The sequence below is a fragment of the Strix aluco genome, chromosome 2 (genome assembly GCF_031877795.1).
Source record: "Strix aluco isolate bStrAlu1 chromosome 2, bStrAlu1.hap1, whole genome shotgun sequence".
NCBI classification, from domain to species: Eukaryota; Metazoa; Chordata; class Aves; order Strigiformes; family Strigidae; genus Strix; species Strix aluco.
Window position 1 is genome coordinate 73,004,478 of NC_133932.1, and position 25,081 is coordinate 73,029,558.

The 25,081-nt window shown below is 44.5% G+C and overlaps 1 protein-coding gene across 2 annotated transcripts in view; it reads left to right on the forward strand.

Moving 5' to 3' along the window:
- The first annotated feature begins 855 nt into the window (after window positions 1–855).
- Window positions 856–25,081, forward strand: part of IRS2 (insulin receptor substrate 2) — a 38,567-nt gene continuing 14,341 nt past the window's right edge. The window contains exons 1-2 of one of the 2 annotated variants that reach the window (XM_074815318.1): window positions 856–4,735; window positions 6,068–8,770. In XM_074815318.1, coding sequence (XP_074671419.1) covers window positions 1,216–4,735; window positions 6,068–6,093 — 3,546 coding nt within the window. In that variant the 5' untranslated portion in view covers window positions 856–1,215 and the 3' untranslated portion in view covers window positions 6,094–8,770. Of the gene's footprint in view, window positions 4,736–6,067; window positions 8,771–25,081 lie in introns of those variants that run through there. The other variant, XM_074815319.1, reaches the window with a different exon arrangement.

Consider the following 25,081-nt stretch of genomic DNA (forward strand, 5'->3'; position numbering starts at 1 on the left):
TTAATTTATTTAATTAAAACCAAGTAACAGTGCCCCCCGCCCTCCCTAGGTGGCATTTCCTCGCCGCACGTAAATAGCCGCGGCGGGGGGCGGGAGCAGCCGGGCCCGCACGGCAGCGGCCGGGGGCGGCGGGCGGCGACTCCGCGAGTGTTTCGGGGAGGGGGAGCGAAACGGTGGCGGGGGGGGGGGGTGGCGTGGGGGCGGCCACGCACGCCGTGCCGCGTGGGCGCGGGCTGACACACCAGGTGGAGGAGTGCGAGTACGGCGGCGGGGCTGGGGGGGGGAGCCGCCGTGCGTGCGTGTGCGAGGAAAGCTGACGCACACACGCGTGTGTGTGGGTGCGCGGGGGGAGGCGGGCGCACACGCACGCTCGGAAGCTCCGCTCCGGGGGCGGGGGGCCGGCGGGTCGGCAGCACCTGATGGCCGCCGCCAGCTACGCCGGTGCCCCCCCCGCCGTGTCCCGCCCGCCGGGGCTACGGCAGATGGCGAGGACCAGCGCCGGGGACCGCCGTGCCCGCGCCCCCGGCACGCTCCGGGCTGTGTGCGCAGGGAGCAGCGGCCGGGGGGGGATGGCGGGGGGAGGCGGGCCCCGCTGCGCTCGAGGGGGGCCGGAGGCTGTGGGCGGGAACGCGCCCTCGCGGAGGGGCGGGAGGGGGGTGGGGGGGCGAGGCTCCCGCCGCCCAACGGCGCGTCGCTGCCTCGCACTTGAGGGCCCGCCCCGCCGCCCCATTGGCGAGCGGAGCCGCCCGTCGCGTGGCGCGGCGGCCAATGCGGGGCGGTGCCGGCGGCGGCCGCGCCCCGCCCCGTCTCGGTGTGTGAGCGTCTCGGTAAGGCGGCGGTCACGTGTTGTTTTGCTCTTTAGTTGGGGCACTCGGTGCGCGATGTGTTACTTACGGCGAAACTCCCGCCGGCGCCGGCAGCAGCCGCGGCGGCAGCAGCAGCAGCGGCCGGGGAGCGGCAGCGGCGCCGCCTCCGGTAGCCGAGCCGGGGAGGACGCCGGGCGGCCGCCGGTAGCACCCGCTGCCTAGGGGCGACGGCGGAGGACCTCGCTGCGGCTCCGGGCGGCCGCGCTCTTCCCGCGAAGGAATAACTTTATTTTTCCCGCTTGCTTCCCTCTCCCGCTCTTTTTCCCGCGGCGCTCGGCCCCCCAGCCCCGCGCGGCGGCGGCGGCGGCAGCGAGAGGAGCCAGGCGGCGCTCCCGCTGCGGGGTCGGGGATGGCGAGCCCCGCCGTGCTGGGGCTACTGCCCCCCCTGAGCTCCCCTCCCGGCCCCAACCTGAACAACAACAACAACAACAACCAGGGCGTGAGGAAGTGCGGGTACCTGCGCAAGCAGAAGCACGGCCACAAGCGCTTCTTCGTGCTGCGGGGCCCGGGCGGCGGGGAGGAGGCGGCGGCGGCGGGCGCGGGGGGCGCCCGGCTGGAGTACTACGAGAGCGAGAAGAAATGGAGGAACAAGTCCGGGGCGCCCAAGCGGGTGATCGCCCTGGACTCCTGCCTCAACATCAACAAGCGGGCGGACGCCAAGCACAAGTACCTCATCGCCCTCTACACCAAGGACGAGTACTTCGCCGTGGCGGCCGAGAACGAGCAGGAGCAGGAGGGCTGGTACCGGGCTCTCACCGACCTGCTCAACGAGGGCAAGGCGGCCTGCCTGGGGTCCCCCCATCGCCACCTTGCCTCCCCCTTCTCTGCCTCCTGCAGCGCGGCCGCCGCCTCCCTGGCCGCCGCCGGCGAGGACCTCAACTACGGGCTGATCACACCGGCCGCCGCTGCCTACCGGGAGGTCTGGCAGGTGACGCTGAAGCCCAAGGGCTTAGGGCAGAGCAAAAACCTCACCGGCGTCCACCGGCTCTGCCTCTCGGCCCGCACCATCGGCTTCGTGCGCCTCAACTGCGAGCTGCCCTCGGTCACGCTGCAGCTGATGAACATCCGCCGCTGCGGCCACTCCGACAGCTTCTTCTTCATCGAGGTGGGGCGCTCGGCGGCCACCGGCCCCGGCGAGCTCTGGATGCAGGCGGACGACTCGGTGGTGGCCCAGAACATCCACGAGACCATCCTGGAGGCCATGAAGGCGCTGAAGGAGCTGTCCGAGTTCCGGCCCCGCAGCAAGAGCCAGTCCTCCTCCTCCTCCTCCTCCGGGGGGGCCGCTGGGCCCGGTGGCGGCGCCTCTGCCACCCACCCCATCACCGTGCCCGGCCGCCGCCACCACCACCTGGTCAACCTGCCTCCCAGCCAGACCGGCCTCCTCCGCCGCTCCCGCACCGACAGCCTCGCCGCCGGTGCCGGCACCAAGTGCACGCCGTGCCGGGTGCGGACGGCCAGCGAGGGCGACGGCTGCCGGGTGGGCTCGGTGGCCGGCAGCCCCATGAGCCCGGGCCCCGTGCGGACCCCCCTCAGCCGCTCGCACACGCTTAGCAGCGGCGGGGGCCGGCAGGCGGGGAAGATGCTGCCGGTGCTGGCCGGCGGCGGCCTCCAGAGCAGCCGCTCCATGTCCATGCCCGCCTCCCACTCGCCCCCCTCCGCCACCAGCCCCATCAGCCTCTCCTCCAGCAGCGGCCTCGGCTCCGAGCCTGCCCACCCCCATCACCCGCAGCGCCCGTCCAGCGGCAGCGCCTCCGTCTCCGGCTCCCCCAGCGACGCCGGCTTCATGTCCTTCGATGAGTACGGCTCCAGCCCGGGCGGCGACTTGCGGCCCTTCTCCTCCTCCTCCACCGCCAGCAACCGCAGCAACACCCCCGAGTCGGTGGCCGAGACCCCCCCGGTGCGGGACCCCGGGGGCGGCACCGACCTCTACGGCTACATGGCGATGGAGCGGCCCCCGAGCGGCCGCCTCTGCTACCGGCCCTGCCCCGACGCCGCGGCCGAGAGGGGCCATCGGAAGCGGACCTACTCCCTGACCACCCCGTGCCGGCAGCGGCCCGCCCCGCCGCAGGTCTCCTCCGCCTCCCTCGACGAGTACACGCTGATGCGGGCCACCTTCGCCGGCAGCGCCGGCCGCCTCTTCCCCTCCTGCCAAGCCGGGGCATCCCCCAAAGTGACCTACACCCCCTACCCCGAGGACTACGGGGACATCGAGATCGGCTCCCACCGCAGCTCCGGCAGCAGCAGCACCAACCTGGGGCCGCCGGCAGGGGGGGGAGGAGGAGGAGGAGGGGGAGATGATGACGGCTACATGCCCATGACCCCCGGCGTGGCCGCAGCCTTAGGACAGGGAAGCCGGGGCAGCGATGACTACATGCCCATGAGCCCCACCAGCGTGTCCGCCCCCAAACAGATCCTGCAGCCCCGGGCGGGGGTGAGTGGCGGGTCCCCCGGGAACGGGAGCAGCTACAAGACCAGCTCGCCCGGGGAGAGCTCCCCCGACGATAGCGGCTATATGCGGATGTGGTGCGGCTCCAAGCTGTCCGTGGAGAGCTCGGATGGGAGGCTGAGTAACGGCGACTATATCAATATGTCCCCTCGGGACCCCCAGCACGGGCCCCAGGCTCCCTCCCTCACCCCCCCGGACTTCTTTTTTGCCCCTTCGGGGCACGGGTCCAACGAGCCCCCCAAGCCCGGCTGCTATTCCTACAGCTCCTTACCCCGCTCCTACAAGAGTCAGGGCCTGGGGAAGGACAGCGACCAGTACGTCTTCATGAACTCCCCGGGGAGGATGATCCCGGAGGAGGCAGTGTGCGGAGCGGGCCAGTCGCCCGCCGGCACCTTCGCCCCCTCCAGCCACACGGTGCCTTCGCCCCTGCGGCACAGCCGGACCGAGAGCTTCCTGAGCCAGCGTTGCCAGCGGGCCGCCCGGCCCAGCCGCCTTTCTTTGGAGACCTTGCGGACGATGCTGCCCAGCATGAACGAGCACCCTCTGCCGCCGGAGCCCAAGAGCCCCGGCGAATACATCAACATCGACTTCGGGGACGCTGCCGTCTATTCTCCCCCCTCGCTGCCCGCCGACAGCCCAGCCTCCTCCCTGGGCTCGGGCACGGGGCAGAGGCGCTCCCCTCTCTCTGACTACATGAACATTGACTTTGGGTCGCAGTCGCCCTCCCAGTCAGGCACAGTCTCGGTGGGCTCCCTGGAAGCGCTCTCACCAGGCTCTTCCTCCAGCACCAGCCAGCCAGATGGGCGCTACCTGAAGGCGGCTGTGGGGGTGGCTTGTTCGTCCAGCCCGTCAGATGGCGGGGATTACACCGAGATGACCTTTGGCATGGCCACCACCCCACCCCAACCCATCGTTCAGAAACCAGAAAGTGCCCGTGTCAACAGCCCCACAGCTGGGGTGAAGAGGCTCACCCTCTCTGGGGTGGAGGCTTTCATTCTCACCAGCCCTCCCCCAGACCCGAACCGGGGGGCCAAGGTCATCCGGGCGGATCCCCAGGGGCGCAGGAGGCACAGCTCGGAAACTTTCTCCTCCACCACCACTGTGACCCCCGTGTCCCCCTCCTTCGCGCACAACCCCAAACGGCACAACTCAGCCTCGGTGGAGAACGTGTCCCTCAGGAAAAGCGAAGGCCTGGAGGAGGAGCAGGGTAGCAGCCCCATGTGCCGGGAGACCTCCGCTGGCTTCCAGAATGGCCTCAACTACATCGCCATCGACGTGGTGGATGGGACCCTGGCAAACTGTGACAAAGCCAGGTCGAAAGCCAGGCACGTCCTGAACGGGGGCGTCAACGGAGTGGAGATGAGCGCCTATGCCAGCATAGACTTTCTGTCTCACAACCTGAAAGAAGCAAGTGCTGTGAAAGGTGAGTAGCTACGTCTGACAGTGCCTGCCATGTGTGTTGGTGCTTAGTGTTTGTTTTTCACCGCGGGGTCGTGTTTTGTTGGCTAGAGCAGATTCCTCCTCGATTTCTTAAAATCTTCCCCCCCCCAACATGTCCTGTAATAAACAGTTTTGGAGGAACTTGCGGGCTTTTTATATGAGGAAAAGTTTAATTTGGGGCTATTTCTTCATGTTTGAATTCTACCATGCTATTATTATGAGTGTATATACTTCTGGGTACCCCAATAGAAGCTAATGTTTACACAGTTACTGTGTTTGGGTTGTACTTCAGAGTTTTCTTATGTAAGATCTTGGAAAGTGTTTGGAAAATGCGACCAAAATAGTTTATGTTAATGCAGTTTCTAAATACTATTTAAAAATGTAAAATGATTTAGTTAAAAACCAGGATTCTTGGACTAAGGACATCAGATCACAAAAAAATCCTTGGCTCTCTAGCTGGGAAGGTCAATCATACCAAAATGAGAAGGATAGATTTAATATCTTCGTTTTGAAATACCTTATCTCTTGCAAAAGTTTAACAGTAAATCATGGTGAGCATGGAATGTGAATTTGAAAAAAAATATAATTCTTTCCAGAAGTCACTATATGCGTGAGCTGTTGAATGTTATATCGCACATTTCGCTTGAAGGCCCACCCTATGGTGGTGTGTAACTATGTTCCAGCTGGCGGCTCAGTCCCAGTGTGAATGACCAGTTGGTTGGCTTGCTTTTATATGGATTGCAAATGCTCGGTGTTCAAAGACAAAAGCAAACCGAAGAAATCTGAAACTTAGGGTGAGAGAGAATTCAGGTTTTAATTACGTAGCTGTTCCTTTGTTGAGGTGCTAGTTAAGCTGTTTTTAAAAACAAAACAAAAAAAACCCACAAAGAAATACCACGCCTCCACCACCCCCCAAAAAATAGCAGCCTGCCTCCTCTTAGCCAGAATTTGTACAAAAGTGGGGGCTGGTTGAGGAGGGCACAGAACAGCCAGTCTGTCAAGGATTAAAAGTTAATGGTGAGACACTGTAGGGATTCTCTTTGCTCCTGAATTTATGCAAGACATGGTACTTTAAACCCGTGTGCTTACAGAGCTGTAATACATGTTTATGGGTCTAGCTAGGTGAAATGACGTACCACGTAAAAGCAGTTGCTTGGAGGTGAATAGGTATTGCTTCTGTATTCACAGTGCTGATAGAGGTCATCAATGATAAGCAAACAGCCACAGTTTGTAAGAACCACTTGCAGTTTTTTTTTTCTTCTGTTTTCTTAGTAGCTAGCTGATTTTGAAGAAGAAATATTTTCTCTTTTGATAGGAAGTACAGGAAGATGGAAAAGATGAGAGATCCACCGTTTGCAGAGCAAGCTTTGAACCTAATTAAGACGAGAGGATTGTTGAATGAAATGTCAGAGTTTGAAAGGATGAACGCTTATTCTGAATGACTGGAAGGGTTGAGGGCAGAGCCTTATTTGTTGCTTTTCGTTTTGCTGGGGTCATTTTCAGGATCCCTGTGGCTTGACCTAGACCATTGCGGATGCTGCAGTTCCCTCTCTCCTTGTACAGCCCTGGGACTGCGCTCCTGGGCACCTACAAACTATCGTGCCCCTGCCTTTGCAAACTGCTTTTTCACAAAAAACAAGGAGTTTTTCTTGAGCCACCTACAGCCCCAACTGCAAACCAAGCCCCATGTTGGGAAAGAGCTATTTCCACAATGTTCACCAAACTGCTGACCCTAAAGGGGGGGGGTGGGGGGAGGGGAGCGGGCACCAGTTACCGAGAAAACCTGGAGTGGATGGGAGCACGGCCACCATCCAGGCAAAAAGCAGGAATGTCAGAGTCGGCCGGTCAGATAAGCAGGGGCAACCGGCTGCTGTCCTTACCATCCAGTAAACAAAAGAATAATACAATAAACACAGCCGTGTTCATTTGGTACACGGCGTACAGAGAGAGTTCAGTTCTGCTCTGTATTTGTCAAAAGGTGGTCATAGCCTTACCTTATTTTAATGTTTAATCTGCATGCATATTTATTTTTCCTCTTTCCCCTAAGCTTTTAAACGCAGCCCACATCGACAAGTGGTGCGGGGAAGCTCGTTGAGATTTACTCTTTCTGTAGGAGGCAAGGCTGTCTTCACCACCACCCTGCTTCCCTCAGATGCCTGCATGCCAGCGGGGTGGGCTACGGGGCTCAGGAATTAATGTAGCCAACATCAGGCCAAGGCGGTAAGGAAAAACTTCACACGAGCATCATCAGTCAGCAGTGTGGAGAGTTAGGTACCAAAAATGGGGTTTCAGGTTAATTGCACTTGGGGCAGGCAAACTGGAAAAGTCATAGTGTGGTAAAGGAGAAATATATCGCAGACAACTTTGTAGGTGTAAGTCGAATCAAGTCATTAACTTTTGCAAATTTCCCAGTTTCTCTTTTGGTTTTCATTGGGATTTCACACCAAAGTTTGTTTACGGAAGGACTTCTGCCACTGTTTAAAAAATCACCAAGTATTGTGCCAGTGTATCTGAATTTCAAACATTGTGATTTGGGAGACTACTAAGAATTTAATGGTTTACAGAGAAACACATATGCAATTTAAAGAAAATTGTATTTTGAGCATAAGCAAGATTATTTTAACACAGTAGTAATTCAGGTAGATTTGAGAGAATCTAATTTTGTAAAAATTAATGGTTTGCACAAGAGACAGTTTATATATAATCCGCATTGTTTACTTAGTTGTTTGCACTTTTTTCAAATTTTATTTTAAAGTGAGAAGCTTTACTCCTTAAAAACTTCTCCAAAACCCGAGAGGTTTCTAGCAATTTTAAAACAATGGAGATTCCACATATATTTAATATTTAGAACAGGAGAATCTCAGAGATACAGGATATACAAACAAGCTCCTTATAATTGCATTCACAGTAACTATTATTTTGATTTGAGTAAAATACATTTTTAAAAAAACAGTTTGAAATCTTCCTTAAGGTCTGTAGCAGTAGATGTGTTTTTGTGTGGATAAGTGTTTTAAGGGAAATTATTCATATCATTTAAAGGTGGCTGGTTTTCACGTGTAGCTTGTGTCTCTGCTATCAGTAACTTGCCTCTGCTGTAGGGAGTGCTGTGCTTTTGGAAATCTCTGTCCGTATGATCTTGTGGCAAGAGCAAGTGAGTGCATCCACAGCTGCTGTCAAAACAAAAATTAAAAGGTTGCTTGAAATTATTGGTTCGTTTAGTTTTTCTGTGTTCTAAAAGTGTGCAAATATTTAAGAATTGGAGAAACACTTGCCTTCATCTGATGTGTAAATAAAATAATACTGTTACTGGCTGGTTAAAACTTGTTACTTGCTGATACTTAGCCTTTTGTTCTTAAATTATAACTGCTTTTTTTGCTTAAAAACATATGAACTGTGTATGGTTTTCATTATTTATGGAGATACGTAACACTCATTTTTTCTCATATAGTGTAAATTATTTATTCCAGTATATTTATGACAGATTGCACCCAATAATTATGTGACCTTTTTATGATGGATCTTGGTTCTATTGAAGTCAAATGGGAGTTTTGTCTCTATTTCGGTGGAGTTAAGATTTTACCCTTTGTGTGTAATCATGAAATTCTTAAGTAAAATTCCCATTAAATTTAGTGGGTTTGTAATAGGGAATTTTGCTTAATTGAAAACACCAGACTTGGATGGGTTATCTTTAATTTTGTTTCCTTTTTCCATTAACAAAATGCTCTGTAACTTGTAAATGTTTCTAGTAGCTGGTCTAGTTTTCTAAAATTGAAGAGATACTATGTGTAATGGTGCAAAAAAACCTGAGGGTTGTTTTCCTCCTGTGTTAGTTTCTTTTGTCTTGATTTATTTAAAGAAGTCATCATCTTGTAATGCATCTACTTAAGATCGTAATAAGGTGATTTTTGATAATAACGACACCCCCCCCCCCCCCCCCCCCCGCCTTGTCAATTAGCTTTTACTTTTGTGAGGGTTTTATGATTGCACCTAAACAATAAAAAGCCTATCTTAAGAAATATCTTTCTGTGTCTTTCTAATGGCATTTTAAATTATTGAAGACATAATCCTTGTTTCCTTTTTCTTTGGGATTACTTTGCACAATGAGTTATATTATTAAGGTGTTTTTTTTCCCCTCTAATATGCCAACTGCCATGAAGTCTTGGTTCTCGGAGCAGCATGAGAATGTTTAATTGTTTCATTAACAAAACTTGTATTCATTTTAAAATGACTTCTTAAAAGTATTGAAAGAACTATATGCTGTGTTAGAAATCTGTACATCTTTTAAAGTTTTTCTGAATAAATTAGTTCTAGTAATTTAATACTCTTACTGGTAAGTTCTGTGAGAACATAAAAATTAACAGCGGAAGGAACTGAACTACCTTTAATACCTTACATAGTTTAATTTTTCTTTTTAACCTCTTATGCTTAGAATTAAAAATTTGAGGTTTCCTTTTACAACCTCTAGAAATTCACATCTTGTCTCTCAGATTGCACTTCACAGCCAACCAAACCCAAATGGTTAGGTCTGAACCTAGCAGTGCCACTCATGAAACGCAAAATGTAAACTGAAGTTATCTAAGATTAAAATGAAGCCTTTGATATTTTAAATTATGCTGATTATACGGATGTCAGCTTTTTACAAGCAGATAGAGTATTAAAATGCGTGACATCTATTAGACTTTTATTTTGCTTTATACTTTAAATTATGTTTAGCTATACTGCTCGTAGAAAGAATGTCATGGTTACTTTGAGTCATTTAAGATAAATTGTTATAGACCAAGTTGAATGGTGGGTTTGTTCTAAAATGAACCAGTACAGTCATTGCTCAAGGCAGAGGAAATGCTTAGGTTGATGATTGCTTCTGATTACTTGATTTCTTTCAAGATAGCTACAGAGACTAACGTTTGCTTGTAAGTAAAATGGATAAAGGAATGTTTGAACAGAAAGAGTATTAGGACATGTTTTTTATGTTGGTGGTGGTTGTTTTTTTTTAATAAGGAGAGAAGAATATGGGTTTCTTTACACTTGATTTACTATTATTTTTAAAGAGCATTAATTACACTGGAATGCTGAAGTGGTTTAAAAGTTGAAACGCAGCAAGCATCCACAGAAAAATTAAGCTAGAGTTAGTGTATGTAATCTAACTTTCCTCCCTCTTCAACAGTTAAATGGCAACATAGGCACATTCAGGTATTTTCTGTTTATACCAGACTTTCTCTAAAGCACCATAAATATGTTTCTTTTTAAAGTAATAAACACACAAAGAAATGGCTATATCTGGGATCTTTTTTTTCCCCAATTTGTGGAGCTATAATATGCTTTTGTACTGGTTGTCCATATGTTTTCTCTTTGTGCCTAGGTGTGTTGTGTATTAGTCATGATACACTTCAGCAGAGTTTGTGGAAGTTTTAACATTATGTTGACGACATGTGTGTAATAGCAATTTAAAGTGAGTATAGTGACTGATTTGATAAATTGGGGTGTTTAATTATGAGGGTTTCACAACTCTTTTTATTGTAGTTTCTTACAGTGTTTGCTTAGAAGCAATCTGTGTACACATGGAAATCAGTAGCATCCCTTGAGTTTTTAGAAGAGGTGTAGTGACCCCAAAGTTTTGATAAGTTTTGTTTGTGTGTCTGTTGTCTGGCATGTAGTTATTTTTAAAGTTTTTGTGCATATGTATGTAGGGGGTTAAGAGTGGCAGCCTTGAAAAGCCAACTTAGCTGAGTTGTCCCCTTGCTGACAGTTGTTGTAAAGACTGGTTTTCCTCCTGTAGCCTTTCCAAAGGAAAACTTTTCTTGTTTTTTTACACTCTTGCTTATCTCGACTGCCTTTAGCTATCCAGCATGTGGGTATCTTGGGTTAGTCAGTCCTCCAGGTGCTTTTGAGAACCAGCAGCAGTAAAGAGAAGCAGCAAGGGTGACTGCTCCCACATCTTTTAAACACAAGTTATAAAGTAGCACGAATTTTCCCTGGCATTTCTGTCGGCTATAGAGGTGTCCTGGTTTTGGCTCACGCTATTTTCACTATTATTCTCATACTAAATCCAGAACACAGAACTGTACCGGCTACTAGGAAGAAAATTAACTCTATCCCAGCTGAAACCAGGACAACAGGAAACCAGGATTACTGGTTTAGATTGTATTTGCAGTTTCCACGCTAATTTAGGTAGGATGAATCCCTTAGTTGTAGGGTTGTAAGTGTTTGTATTTAAAGCAAGCTTTTAAGGCTTAGTATTACAAGCCCGATCCAAACCACAAAGAAATGAATTTAGAGATTGCTTACATCTTTGCAGAGGCTCACCTAAAAAATAGTGCTAACACATATAGTAACTTTTGGGGCTCACTGAAAGATGGATGTAGTGTGTAATCTCCTCTGTGTTGCCAGTTAGACAGCAATGAATAACTTTCCTAAAAAATAGGAATGATCACAGCAACTAGTCTGGTAAGTGTGTGCACATTTGCATGGAATTGTGCTGTTGCTTGGTAGCTGAGGTGAAAAATGGGCCACTAAACTAGCACTGTTTAGGAAAGATGTTCAATCTGATCATGAGAAATCCCTTTGGGAATCGATTTAAAAGACCAAGAACAATACTCGGAGTTCTGTTACTATCCAGGTTTTTTTACTTTCAAAAAATTTTTTCAAAACAGATGTTCTCAATTTTTCATCAGTGATGACGGCCAAAATTGTGTATAGGCTTATCAAAACCAGTAATTAAAAAATCTAGTTCTTGTGCATGGTGAAGGGCAATACACTCTGGAAAGAGATGCATTCAAGCTAATAGTGGGGAAGTACTTTCCAAAATAAACATCTTTAATACTAGGATGGTTTTTTGTTTGTTTTCAAATCCAGATTTGCCTGTCTTGGTTAAATAAAAGTTATTTTAGAGTGTGTTTTTTATCTCAGTAAATCAATCACAGAAATGGTTAAGAGGGAAGAAAAAGAAAAACCAAGCCCTAGACCTAAGCCCCCACCTCTGATGGTAACATCTACATTGTGGAAGAGTAATGCAATAGCTTGATTCCATAGATTAGGAATGATTCAGTGTTTTGTTTACATTATTTGTCAATCTCTTCAGCATCCTAGAGGAGAACACTTCCTTCCTGGCAGATGGCAGCCCCAGGGCCATGCACCTGCCATTACAAGCACTACGCACTAGTAATCTACCCCAGCATCGCTGTTGACAAGAGGCTAATGATTGGAGACTGTCTGCCTGACAGCCTAAACAAAATAGGAACATATTTGTCCTTCAGCGAGGGTCTGAGAGATCTTAGGAAGGACAGTCAGGACAGTATACTGAAGAATTATAATAGAATTTAATTTAGACCTCTTCAGTAGTGTGTGCAGTGCGAGCCACTTTGAAGATGATGCTGCAGAAAACAAACGATGTCTCAAAGAAAGGATTTTCTGTTTCTCTGGCGGAGTGATCACTGACTTTATATTAATAGCTCTGTGTTGGTGGGAGGAAGGCTTGTGTGCGGGAAGCGGGGGGTCGTATGTGCTTGTGCAGGGCTCTGTCTTGTGCTGGTAAATGGGGCCAAAGTGGTGTTGTTAGAGAGTCAGAATGTCTCTTTAATTGTTTGAGTGGTATGTTTGGTGCTTGCATAATGCATTCCCGTTTCAATCATTTGATTTGTAATACTATATGTTTTTATTATGTCATTAGGCCAGCGTGTCTAACTTTACCTTTTGTTCATTTCTCTTACATGTTTATGAGTGCTTGCTTTACTTCTTTGAAATGAGTGTGGGCGATATTGCTAGGGGACGCTACCCAAGGCAAGGGTCTCTTTGAAGTAGGCCAGGATGTTCTTTGCTAAATTTAAAAACTACCCAAATATTACCCAGAGTTTGTAGAGTATTAAGCAGGATTACATGACGCATGGATTAGACATTGTTGAGCTGCTTGTTTTTGTTTGAAGGGGTCAGAAATGGAGGCACTGGGGCTCTAGCATGATGCCAAAACAGCAAACTTGCTGATACCAGAAACAGCCTAAGTTTCTTAGAAACAGTAGAGCACAGTGGAGAATTTTCCAAGCTTTTCCAAGTGATGCTTTAGAAAAATTTGTTTGATACGTGCCATGATGATGAGTGTAAGGTATGAAACTCATTGTTCCATTGGGTCTTAATTTCCAAATCTGTTTCACAGATACTTTAAAGTAGACTAAGAACAACACTGTAAGTGCAACTTCAAGCAGAGGACTTTGCTTCTCTTCAGTCAAAGACAAATCAATAAATCATTCCAGTAACAGTGGGAAAATCATGTCAATGAAATAAGATCTAAGCAGTTTTAGATTTGCCTCTTGCGTTGTGTCCTCCTAGGCAGTGTATTATTTAAAACCAGTGTTTAAGGCAGTCCTAATGTTTGGTTTAACCCCTCATTAAATTGGGTAGCATTCTCAAACGAATGTATGGAATGAGAATTCAGAAGATTTTTTTTTTTTTGTTTGGATCCAGGCTTTTGCTCACCAGAAGTCATAAGACTGAATGAACAAGACACCTGACAGTCTTTCGGGGGAGAGTTAGGCTTAACCCTTACGTAGCAGACAGTAGTGTTGAACACTTGCTCAAGAACAAGAAAGCAATAATGATGCTGGCTTAGTCTGCCTTCCCTGATGGAGATAACTGAGGTTATAGAAAGTTATTTGCAATAACTGTTAATGCTACATTTTAGCATTATTTAAAATAAATAAGAATAGAATTGATAAATGGATGCAAACTGCATCAGTTTGCTAGTTAATGCAAAACCCCTTTACATCACCAAGTTGACTGCTTCAACTACCGTGGTCTCGCCAGTGCTTGAATTATTGAGAAGTTATGGTATAAATTTCTTCTGTAGTCTTTTTATCATTTTCTCTGATACTGTTTTTTTTTTTTTTTCAAAAACTCCAGTGAGTGGTTCCAGTTTACTTTAAAAGGCAGACCAAATGTCAGGTTATGTGTCTAACCAAAACTTTCACTGATACCCAAAAGAGACTCCTTGCCAGAGAATTATGAGATTTGGATCTGGAAGATGGAGGTAGAATTCTTCTGTAAGGTGGTTGCACTCGGTTGTGTTAGAATGTCATTCATTTTTTACAATGTAACCATCTGGAAAAGTTTATAGGAGGGTGGATTTGCATCTTTTACAACAGGTTTCAGTCCTGAGCAATTACTTCTGCCAGAATTAATGAAATATAACTATAGGAATACTGTCTCTTTAACATAACAAAAAGTTACTCTTTTATTGTAACAATCTTGTACAGAAACTATTGATAAAGATTTCTGATGGTGATTAATATTAAAAGTTTGTGAACTATGGAAAGTCACTTTATTATAATAATTATTTACAACTAATCAGTTTTGATATAGCATAAAACTGAACATTTATGTTTGGATTTGGAATTAAACTTGTGTAACTTAATACATAATTCCCTGTCATGGTTTAACCCCAGCTGGCAATTAAGTACCACACAGCCGCTCACTTATTCTACCCTGATGGGTTGGGGGAGAGAATTAGAAGAATAAAAGTGAGAAAACTCGTGGGTCGAGATAAAGACAGTTTAACAGGTAAAGCAAAAGCCACGCATGCAAGCACAGCAAAACAAAGAATTCATTCACCACTTCCCATTGGCAGGCAGGTGCTCAGCCATCACCAGGAAAGCAGGGCTCCATCACGAGTAACCATTACCTGGGAAGACAAATGCCATCACTCTGAATGTCCCCCCCCTCCTTCTTCCCCCAGCTTTATATGCTGGGCATGATGTCATATGGTCCAGGATGTCCCTTTGGTCAGTTGGGGTCAGCTGTCCCGGCTGTGTCCCCTCCCAGCCTCTTGTGCACCCCCAGCCTGCTCGCTGTGGGGTGGGGTGAGGCAGAAAAGGCCTTGACTCTGTGTGAGCACTGCTCAGCAATAACTAAAACATCCCTGTGTTATCAACACTGTTTCCAGCACAAATCCAAAACATAGCCCTTACCATCTACTCTGAAGAAAATTAACTCAATCCCTGCCAAAACCAGCACATTCCCTCAATGATGAAGTTACAGAATTAGGGCTCATGTCTTAGAGAAATGACTGTGTAGAGAAGCATTAGGAATAAACATGTAATAAAAAATGTACATGATCCCGAGGCACAGAATACTCGAGAGAATTTGCCATAAACTCAAAATGGTTAGTACTTACTACATTATAATCCCAATACTCTAACAGTTACTCTCACAAATACCACCGAGAGATTCTGACATGCACCAGTGAGTGCTAGTATTACACTGCTTGCTTTTGGATATCTAAAGAAAGGTAACTTACTACACTGTTTTGTTTTAATCTTTAACTGTCAAATTAAAATCCTGTCAATATAAGCTTTTAACTTTAACTGTAGCTGGTGTATTTTTAAATAAATAGTAGATTGTGTGGGTTCTAAATAAATAAATTGGTAGTACTCAGTTGTTGAATGATAGCCAATAGGATGATTTCCAGATACAAAAGCAGCAATGTATTTTAGCACTAAGTGATTTCTAATCCAGGTCCTCTCTTAATTTTTTTCTGTTAGTATGAATGTTCAAGTCACAGTAAACTAAAAGCTATGTAAGATACGGTAACATGAGATTGTCAATCCGTTATTTAAAAAAAGAAAAAAAATCGTAACATGATAGTAGTGAAATAGCTGGACTTTTTTGTTATTGATTTTTAGTAGAACTAGAATTCAGCCCTCAGGAAGTAAATTGATGGACTTTTATTTTAATAAATGTATACTTGACTATGCTAGGAAGTGGAAACAATAGACTTAGATCTTGCAGCTTGAGTGAGCATGGTCAAACTGGTGTGCCTGGATGCAGAGGGAGCTGGTCTGTGCTGTGAATGAGCTGTGTAGGATGTTTAAATACCATGCTGCTGTTTGATGGAGTTGTTGCGAGAAGTCATTTAGGGAATCATTTCAGACTCGCAGAAGACTCTGGAAATCTTGAGTCTGTTTCATGGGTCACAAACATGGCAAGCTTTAATTTGCCGTACTGGCCGTGTGGGTGCTGTGTTGTCATATTAAAAGAAAATACTGCAACATTTTCTATTCCTCTTACTCCTCAGTAGATGTTTTCCATTTTCTTTGTACTCATAGAATGGCTATTGTCGCTTTTACAATGTGGTAACATTTCAACCATACCATTTTAAAAAACATATTGAGAGTTATTTACATGGTGTTTCTGGTCATGTAGACTCAGGCCTATATTCTACTTATTTTTACTCTGCCAAAGAAAATACTTGTATTGATTTTTACTAATAATTTCCATATCGTTATAGTGCAGCTTGCTCTGTTTCCTTAATTAAACATAGGAAGAACAGAATGTTGATGTTTTAAAAAAAAAAAAAAAAAATGTGCTGGGACTTTAGAACGTGTACCTGGAAAATAGTCAGCTCTTTGGAGGATTGATGTGTAGGAGACAACTTTAGACTCTCCACCTTGAGCAGAGTGAGGTGTAGACATCTTGTCCTTAGTCGGGCATCTTAACTCTGAAGATGTTCTTGGTATTTCCTGTTAGTTTGCTTTAGATCCCAGCCCCTTACCAGGCTTGTCATCTTGAGGCATTTTCCCATTTTGTAAAGGGCTATTTAAGCAGCCGACGCTTCTTCATGCGGCTCTGGAGGCAAAGTTCTATTAAATTCTGAAGATGGCAAAACAGTAGACAAATAAGTCTTTTATTGAAACCGTATGTTAAATTCTTTCTTTGCAATCTTTTAATATTTTTTTTAATCATGTAAACCCATTGTTTTATTGGAGTGTGAAGTGGCTTCATCTCAGTCATTAGTGTAGCTGTGGTTTTGTGTGTATGTGTATGTACCTGAGTAAGATCTTAATTTGGCTTCTGTAAGTCAAAGAAACATTTCACATTTTGGTGTGTCTTAAAATATATTAACTTGTTATTTGCATCAGATACAGACAAAGCAAATTCTTATCTGGGAGAAGGAAGTAAAGGGTATTTGATACATAAAGCCTGTTGTCTCATCCTAAAAAGAATTCTATTCAGTAATTGTTAGTTAATCCAGGAGCAGGAAACGTGTCCAAATTCTGTGATTTAGTTTAGGAAAAACACTGGAAATAAGTGGTACCCATATTAGTACAGGATACAGCATAGTGGGGCTATGACTGTAACTGTCGGATGAACAGCATTGCCATCTGTCTTTTAATTCTGAAATTCTGTTTCTTCATTGGGTCAGATGCTACCAGAGGTTTTTTTTTTTCTCCTAGTATGTGTGTTAGTCTTGGTGTATGTGGTGGCACCTTTCTTAAACTTCTCCTCTGCTTTTGTAATGCGGTAACTTTTTATTTGACAGAGGTTTCCAAGATTTTTCATAGCAGTGACGAGATATTAATAGGGAGGCTTGGAACCATTTCTCTTTCTCATGTATTGTCTTGGGTCCCTTTTTGGGCCATTTGTGACCACATAATATCTTTCTGGAATAGTGATAATTAATAGCTTGAATTAATTTTTTCAATGTACTTTAATTAAAAATAGCTACTGGAAATATACTGATATGGTATAAAGTAGTCCGTGTACTGTAATTTGGAAAGCTTTGATGTGGAGGAACTAGTCATTTACAGCCTGTTTGTGTTGGTTTTATCTTATGTGTGTTTTATAGAAATTTATGGGTGATTTTGCCCAAGTCTTATTCCTGCTATATAGGAAAGTGTATCTGTCGTCTCTTGTCTCAAACATAGGTGGAATGTGGAAGACACTCTCAAAATTGTTGTGCCTTTTATTAGTGCCTCAGGTTGATTGGTTGGTTGGTTTTTCCTCCTTGTAAACAAGTATCTTGTGACTGCTGCAGAAAAGTTTTGGTAGGGTTGTTTAGCACAGACGCAATGGAATTATTTGCAAGCTGAGGGAGAATATTCCAGAGGAGACCATTTATCCATGCTTTTCCTGACAGGTGTTGTGTAATTCAGCTGTGCTGGGCTTCTGTTTTGGTCTGATGGACACAAAAGTATAATTAAAAGGCAGAAATATCTTCGTCTGAGGCCGCAGGATGACCACAGGACTTCAAAATCTTAGGGGACTTTAATGTAGGTGTTCTGAGTGAAGCTGCTTAATGCCTCCTGTGTTGCACATTCCAGGTCAAGTGTCTCCAGTATGTCCTAAGGGTCCATGTTCCTGTTTTAGATTTCCACATACATGGTGGGTTTTTTGGTCTGGCCAGTATTCTTGCATTTTAAGTAGAACTGAGAGGTTTGGCCCGTTCTGTAGACACCTCATTTGCACCTTATAGGAGCCTACCGAAACAGTCCTCTTAAAATAGGGATCTGGCATCCATAAGTAGTCACTGGAAGGATACAGGTGCCTTTTAAGTATTGAAGAGGCTGGTCAAAGCCAGACTTGAAGATTGGCACAAATCTGTCTTCCCTGACTATAGAGGGAGCCTATACACTTGGCGTAAATGGAACATCTAACTTCCAGAGGTCTGTGGCTTGTGAAATCAAACTTGCTATGTGGAGTCTATTTTAAGCAGAAGGACTTGAAATGAGACTGATATTCATATGTGGATCAGCTGGCATAGCTAAGTATTCCTGCCTGACCTGGACTGTACTCTAGTTAGTTGATGATGTATTGTACTTGTTCAGTAAATGTGAAATTAAAAGGGATTTGTGTTTTCTCTAGCTATGCAGCTGCTGCACTGTTGGCTGAATGCTTTTCAATATATTTCCTGGTCAATCACAATATGTGAAATATGCAGTCGTATCAGGGCCTTAGCACTTGAAGCAAACTCGGGCTTTAAAGGCACAGATGCCTTGGAGGAAATGCTGGTATTTTGCAATGTATTTCTTGATGCGTGTTGTCTGCGATCTTTCCTTTTCCATTCTTTGCAGAGCATCCTTCTGAAACACCATCTTCACTTTATAAAGTCTCACTTACTGCATGGTATCCTACAGGAAGTTAAAGTTCCTTAATGTGAGGTCCTGAAGTGTTCATCACACCTATTTGAGATGTCCTAAGCAGCTTTAAAGAGCTGGGATGCTGTCAATGGGAGGAAATACACGCAGGTCTTTACGTACTGGAAAACCTCCCTGAAGCGTAGGGGAATTCTCTGCTGAGCATCATGGGACTAGAGCCAAACTCTTAAGTATCCCATCTTAAGTGACAAAGATAGTTTTTAATCTGTTTTATAGAAACAGTCCCAGCAACATAATACAATTTCAAAAAGATGACAGTGTCAGTTATATAGTCGTGTGGTCAGATATATTGCTATAAGTAAAATGTATTTTTCAAAAATGCTATATGAGGTACCGATGAGCCTATTTAAGAAAACTAAGTGTCATTGGTTGCTAATAAACATATTTACTGGCAACAAATCAGGGGAGCCATAAAATAAAACAAAACAAAGATACCTGTGTGAGAGCACTTGGGAGAGGAAGGAAAAACAGAACTGGTGAAACAGTAGAGTACAGCTCAGTTTGTGTAAATATTTACTGAGAGCTCTTGTAATTACAGAAGAAAGTGCATCTTGCTCTGGAGTTAGCAATATAGCACATAAATGTTGCTAAAGTTTTTGGTCTTTTTTTTTTTAAAGTCTCTTTGAAGTTTTGAGAAGAGTGCTGTGAAAGCACACTATACTCTGGCAGCATGGTATTTTTCATATTTTAACAAATATTATTTTTTTTCTTGGGGAAGGTAACCTTTTGTACTGCAGGTCTGAAAAATGATGAAATAAGTGCTGTTTTCTAAGCTGAGATTCACTGCATGTCTCAGATACTCTTGTTCCTTAGGGTAGGTAAAATTTGACATTCTGCATTCACCTTTTTTAGCTGCCTTTCTTAAAAGTGAAGCTTTAGCATCTGTTTGGTCTTGCAGAGCTAATGAATGTGGGCTTGCTTCACTTTATTTCTGCAGTAAACTATCAGATGAGGAGGATTCAAGGTGCATCTGATGGAGCTGGGAACAATCTCATTCATTCAGTACAATCTGTGTTTCTTGCTTGAGAAAGACAGTAAAATATGAGTAAATTACCAGAGGAGGTAATTACTCTATATGCTTTCTGCTATCACAAGTTATTTTATGGCCAGCTTCCAATTTTTGAAACTGGTGTTCTCAGAAGATAAATTTTAACCACCAATGTTACTTTTCTAAACAGTTTACTAAGCTTTTTGCCTCTGCTTTCCAACAGAGTATCGGTTAACCTCCAGGAGTGATATATGGATGATATTTATGATGCCCATGTGACAAAAATACATCCTCTCCTTTTATGTTTTAACATAATACTAGCTTCTGTATGCAATACAATCCATATCAGCTTCAGAAAGGAATGTGAATTCATCTCAAGATTAAATTCAGAGCAGGAAGTTACAGGTGCCCCTGTTTGTTTTAAAAATGCAACATAATTTTTTTTTTTTTTTAATTTTTCTAACATTTCTTAGAAATGCATTTCATGCAAGGGAGAATACAATCCAGTTTGTAAATAAGAAATCTACAAATAAGTTCTTGGAGACATTGTTTTGTTTTGATTACTAGGGCATTTGTTTATTGAAGGAGTAGTAGGAAACGTCTGCTGGGGGACTCTGTTAGAGAAAGAGTGGCTGTTTTCAAGAAGGCTTATTGGGTTGCTGTAGAGTGATAAGTATTAAGGTTCAAGCAGATGAAGCTGTTGAAATCAAAAGGGACAGGGCACCTCGCTAAATTTATGAATCTGGCTTTCAGACAGTATCCACTGTGCCAAGCGTAGCTGTGGGTTGCAAGCCTATAGTCCCAAGGAAGTTAATGAGAGCTCAGCTCATGGTCATTAATGAGCTGGCTAAGAGTACCTTTATAAACATTATCTGGAGAGATGGATCATAGCCCCACTGTGTACCTGAGAAAAGGTTAAGATGTTTTGATCATTCCCTGTGGAGGTATTATGAAGTATTTGCTTAAACTCAACTCTTTTGGTTCTGGGCTCTGGGATGTGTCTCCCAAATCCCATGTCTGAACTGTGGGAACAAGGCATGTTCCAGGTCCTGGGTTCATGGCATGGACACTCCAGACCCCTTCTGACTGCATGGAAGGTGACAGAAGGCGGCCCAGGTTTGCATCATCCCCCAACTCCTGTCCTGTCCCCTGGTACTCATCTAGGGGGGAAGCCCAGCCTCAGGCAGGGAGGGAGTCCCTGTGCACTGCAGTGAGTTCTCTGGTGGCTTCCCATAATTATCTTGCTTATAGCTCAGGACTTCAGGGCTATCAGCTGAGCCCACTTGCCTCATTTCAGGTGTAGCCATAATCATTTCTGAGTATCTTAAATTGTGACTGCTTTCTCTGTCTAAATCTAAGACTGAATTTATGTATTTTCATTTTATGTTACATAGATTACATTTAACAGATGCCACAGGGGTAAGGAGTATAGCTGAATACAGCAAGACACATAGATGATTATAAAATAGCAACTGTAATACTCTAAGGAGCAGAAGTAGATCTGTAAATGCTTTTGACCAGTGATAAGCTAAACTTGTAATTCAAACAGTCAGAAATAATGTTCCTGCAGAAATATTTTTAAGGGTTAAAAAAAAATTATTCACAGAAAATAGGTAGTTTCTCATCTTTGTGTTGTGCAGTGTGTCCGTGATGGCATACTGAACCTGGTGATCGCTGGTGGCTGGGTGTCACAAGAAGAATGAGTACTGAGGTGTGTTGCAAATGAAGTGAAGGAATGTGCTCAGGGGTGATGCAATGAGGAATAGCTTCCTCTGCTTGGAGGAAGACAAGCTGGTTATGGCTTGAGCAGCAACTGGGACCCCTGTCCCTAATGTGTGATGAACTGGTAAAGCTGTGCTTTGGCTTTAGCTCCCCCTCATCATGAAAGGTTTGTAAGTGGTCTGGTAGTATGAGGAAGTTCACCTTTTCACAAGGTTTTGTTCTAATAGCTTTTTCTCACAAATTTAGACTTCCAAATTCTTTTTGCAGTGTTGTTTTCAAGCACTTTTCTGGAGGTTTTTTTTTTTTTTAGTTCTTTAATGTGTTGCTAATGGGAGCAATACGTTTGATAAGTCATAATCACAATTCTATTCAGTTAATCTACTGAAAAATATATTATGCCTATGTTCATGCACGGTGCCTGAAACTATAGTCTCCATTAATAGAGGTTTCTAACAACAGCAATATAAAAACCCCAAAGTTTACAGAATAAAAAACCCTTTAGAATAAGGAGACTCTGGCTTTAGTCATAAAAATATTTTCTCTTTTTTTGATACAAACATTTGTATATAGAAGCTTGAATTATTAAGTGCAATTAAGAAAGCAAAAAGGTTATGGGCTTAACCTGATTTGTACTGCTGTACTAACAACTCCGAACTACAAGACATAGTTTTACAAGAACTGGGGTAATATTACGTGCAACGAGATTGATAGCTGAAGTGAAACATATATCAGTTTAATGACTCGGTGATGATACTTCACAAGATCCAAAATTGAGAAAGTAAACTGTTCTTACATTTTCTAAGCAATGTTACCCAAAATGCACCAGCTCATTCTTCTTTCAGTGTGAGAAAAGGATCCTAACCAGATCTCATGGAAAAAAACCTCTTTAAACTTGACAGAACAAACCTCAAAAAAACTAGAGGAAAACCAATTTTCTTTGTGTAAACCTACTGAGAAAGGTTTGGTTAAAATGAAAATAAATTGTAGGAGCTATCTGTGTCAAATATTGAGAACCTATTAGGAAATTATGTAAAAAGAGAATACCTCTTCCCTTTTTTTTTTTTTTTTTTTTGTCCTAAAGAGCAGACTTTAAGTAAATGGCCAAAATAGAGACCTTGGTAGAGAAACACTGTATGTGTGTGGATACTTTTTTCTCTTCTCACAGAAAATTTCTTTTCCCTCCCTCTACCACAGTCCGTGTACACAGTGCAACTGATTTCCCATCAAAGTGTCAGAAACCTTTTCAGGTAACATAGAGCATAGTTTTTCTCCTCCCAAGAATCCTGCAGAAAGTGTTGGCCAGCTGTACAGGGCTTTTCATCCCGGTTTTGCAGGGTTGTATAGAAGTGCTTGGGCGCTGTGTTTTTGAGCCTTTGTGTTGTGCTTTCAGGTTGTAGATAGGAAACATCCGTACGGGGCAATTGCAGTTCCTGTTGCAGCGTGTCTGAATATACAGAATAAAGGAAGGACAACATGTGATGATACATGGACTGTGAATCTTAGCTGTACATGTGAAGTAAGACCTCAGCTTTATTGGGGGCATTAAGCTAACATGTGACATGTCCAGAAGAAGCAGAAGGAAATAATTCTTCTTGCACCCTGTAGTTCAGATGTAAAACTCCATGCTACAGAGTACTAAAGGTTTCCATGAAAGGAAGCAAAATGCAGGAGGTCCTTGGCAGGTAAATCATTAGAAGATAGATGAGAATTTGGGCAGGTATCTCTGTATTCTTGTCTTGGTTTGTATAGTCTTGCTTAAGCAGCTGCTTTTGACCCACTGTCAGAGAGAGGAAACTGGATTAGAGGAGTCTTTAGCCTACTTCAGTGCAGCTGTTCTGTGCTGTATTGCTCATGTCACTAAACAGTTTTGGGAGGTTATGGGGTGGTAGTGTCTTTTCGTCACGGAACGTGAAGTCTGCAACTTCTTGCCTGGCTTTGTCTTTCACTTATTGCTCTGTTACTGACTGATTCACACTGACAATGGTGAGAACACAAAAGATTTCTAGAAAAGCATTGACAGAAATTGAAAATCATCCTTTAAAATCTTTTTCTATCTTACTACCAGATGCTCAGAGTTTTAAGTGAGGGTGTGACAACAAGAGAAAGCAGTAGGGAAAAGACTGCCCTCCCATGCATGCTAGGTTGTTCATCTTAGCCCTTCCGTGCTTTCTTTTTCTCTCCCTTCACTCCCCCTGTGTCCCTCCTGTGAGAAGCAGCATCTCTCTGGACATACCTCTTAACTTGAAAGTCCAAAAGCTGCAGCAGCCAGCCTAACATTTAGTGTGTGACCATCCAGTGCATTTAGAAGGCAGGTTAGATGCATAAATGAATGTATGTAATGCTAGGGGTGTTTCAGTCTCCTTGGTAAGCGCTCTGAAAGTCAGTTTGCAAAACAGGTGGGTAGTTGACTGTGAAAGTTGAGAAGAGCCTTGTGTTTTAAAACATGGTGCTCTCTGGAAGATAAATGTCTTCCTCTGGGATGGAAGAATGCTTCAGTCTCCATAAAGACTTTGTAAATCTGAAACCTCTTTTGGTATTAGGTGCCTATGCCCTTTTGGCAATGATGGAGACAGGGATCAGTCTTTCAAAGAGTAACTGCATGAAGTGTTTCTGTTTCCCTGCCCACAATATTTACATGGCTAAAACACTCAACCAGGACTGACCAGCATGCAGTACCTTTCTGGCTGAAAAAAAAATCTCAATTCGCTTTCCTCCCTCCCCATTCCTAGCCCATCTTAGCTATATATATTCCTTGGTAGAGTGCTCTCGTTCTTTCTTACTGGAGCTGCTTTCATGGATATCCACTGTAATAGACAGGGAGAGTGAACATGTCTTCCCACAACTTACATGAGTCCTCATCCAACTGTTCCCATGAATATTTAAATTTTTAATATGAATAATTCTTCAATTTCATCACTGGAAAAGACTGCTTTTTCTCCCAAATGAGAGAGAGAGAAAAAGCATGCTTTTAAGCTCTTTGAGAGCTCTCTAACATTGTGTGTTCAGGCATGTGGGTGGAGGTAACCTAGTGGCTCAGAAGCAGCTACTGGACTTTGGTATTGGCCATTGATATCTAGAATGGCAGTCAGGTTCTCACTTGTGGATCTAACCAGAAATCTGATTATACTTTCCCCCCTTTCTGTTACCTGCCTGAAATAGGTCCACCAACATTGATGGTATTTCAGTTGGCAGTTGTGTGGGAATGTTGAGCTCTATTTACAACAGCTCTTCTTTCTTGTCAGATCTTGTTGCCCTTGTTAATGACTACTGATATATATTAGAAGAGGGACAAATATGCCTTTGATATCCCAGCTGAGCATACTTCCTAGCAATTGTAAAGGTGTGTAAAAGGATATGGTCTGTGCTCCTGAAATGAATACCAAGTCATACACCTCACAGACTTGTAGATCTTTCATAACTCTTACTCATCTGAGCCTAACATGAAATAGGGCAGAAGAACTATTGCTTAGAAGCACCTGTTTTTCCTTGACTATAAGGAGCTAGAATGACTAGCTTCTCATAGGGTGAGTAGGTCAGAGATGTAGAGGTACGCATTGGGGATGGCAGAGGTTAGCTGAGTATTGCCTAGTGTATGCTGTAGAGGCAGATGTGCTAATTCATTTGGTTTTGTTGTGTCTCTGAAGGTGGGGTTGGTAGGTAGTTCAGTGTATTAGTCACCAATCCCTTCCTCCCTCACCCT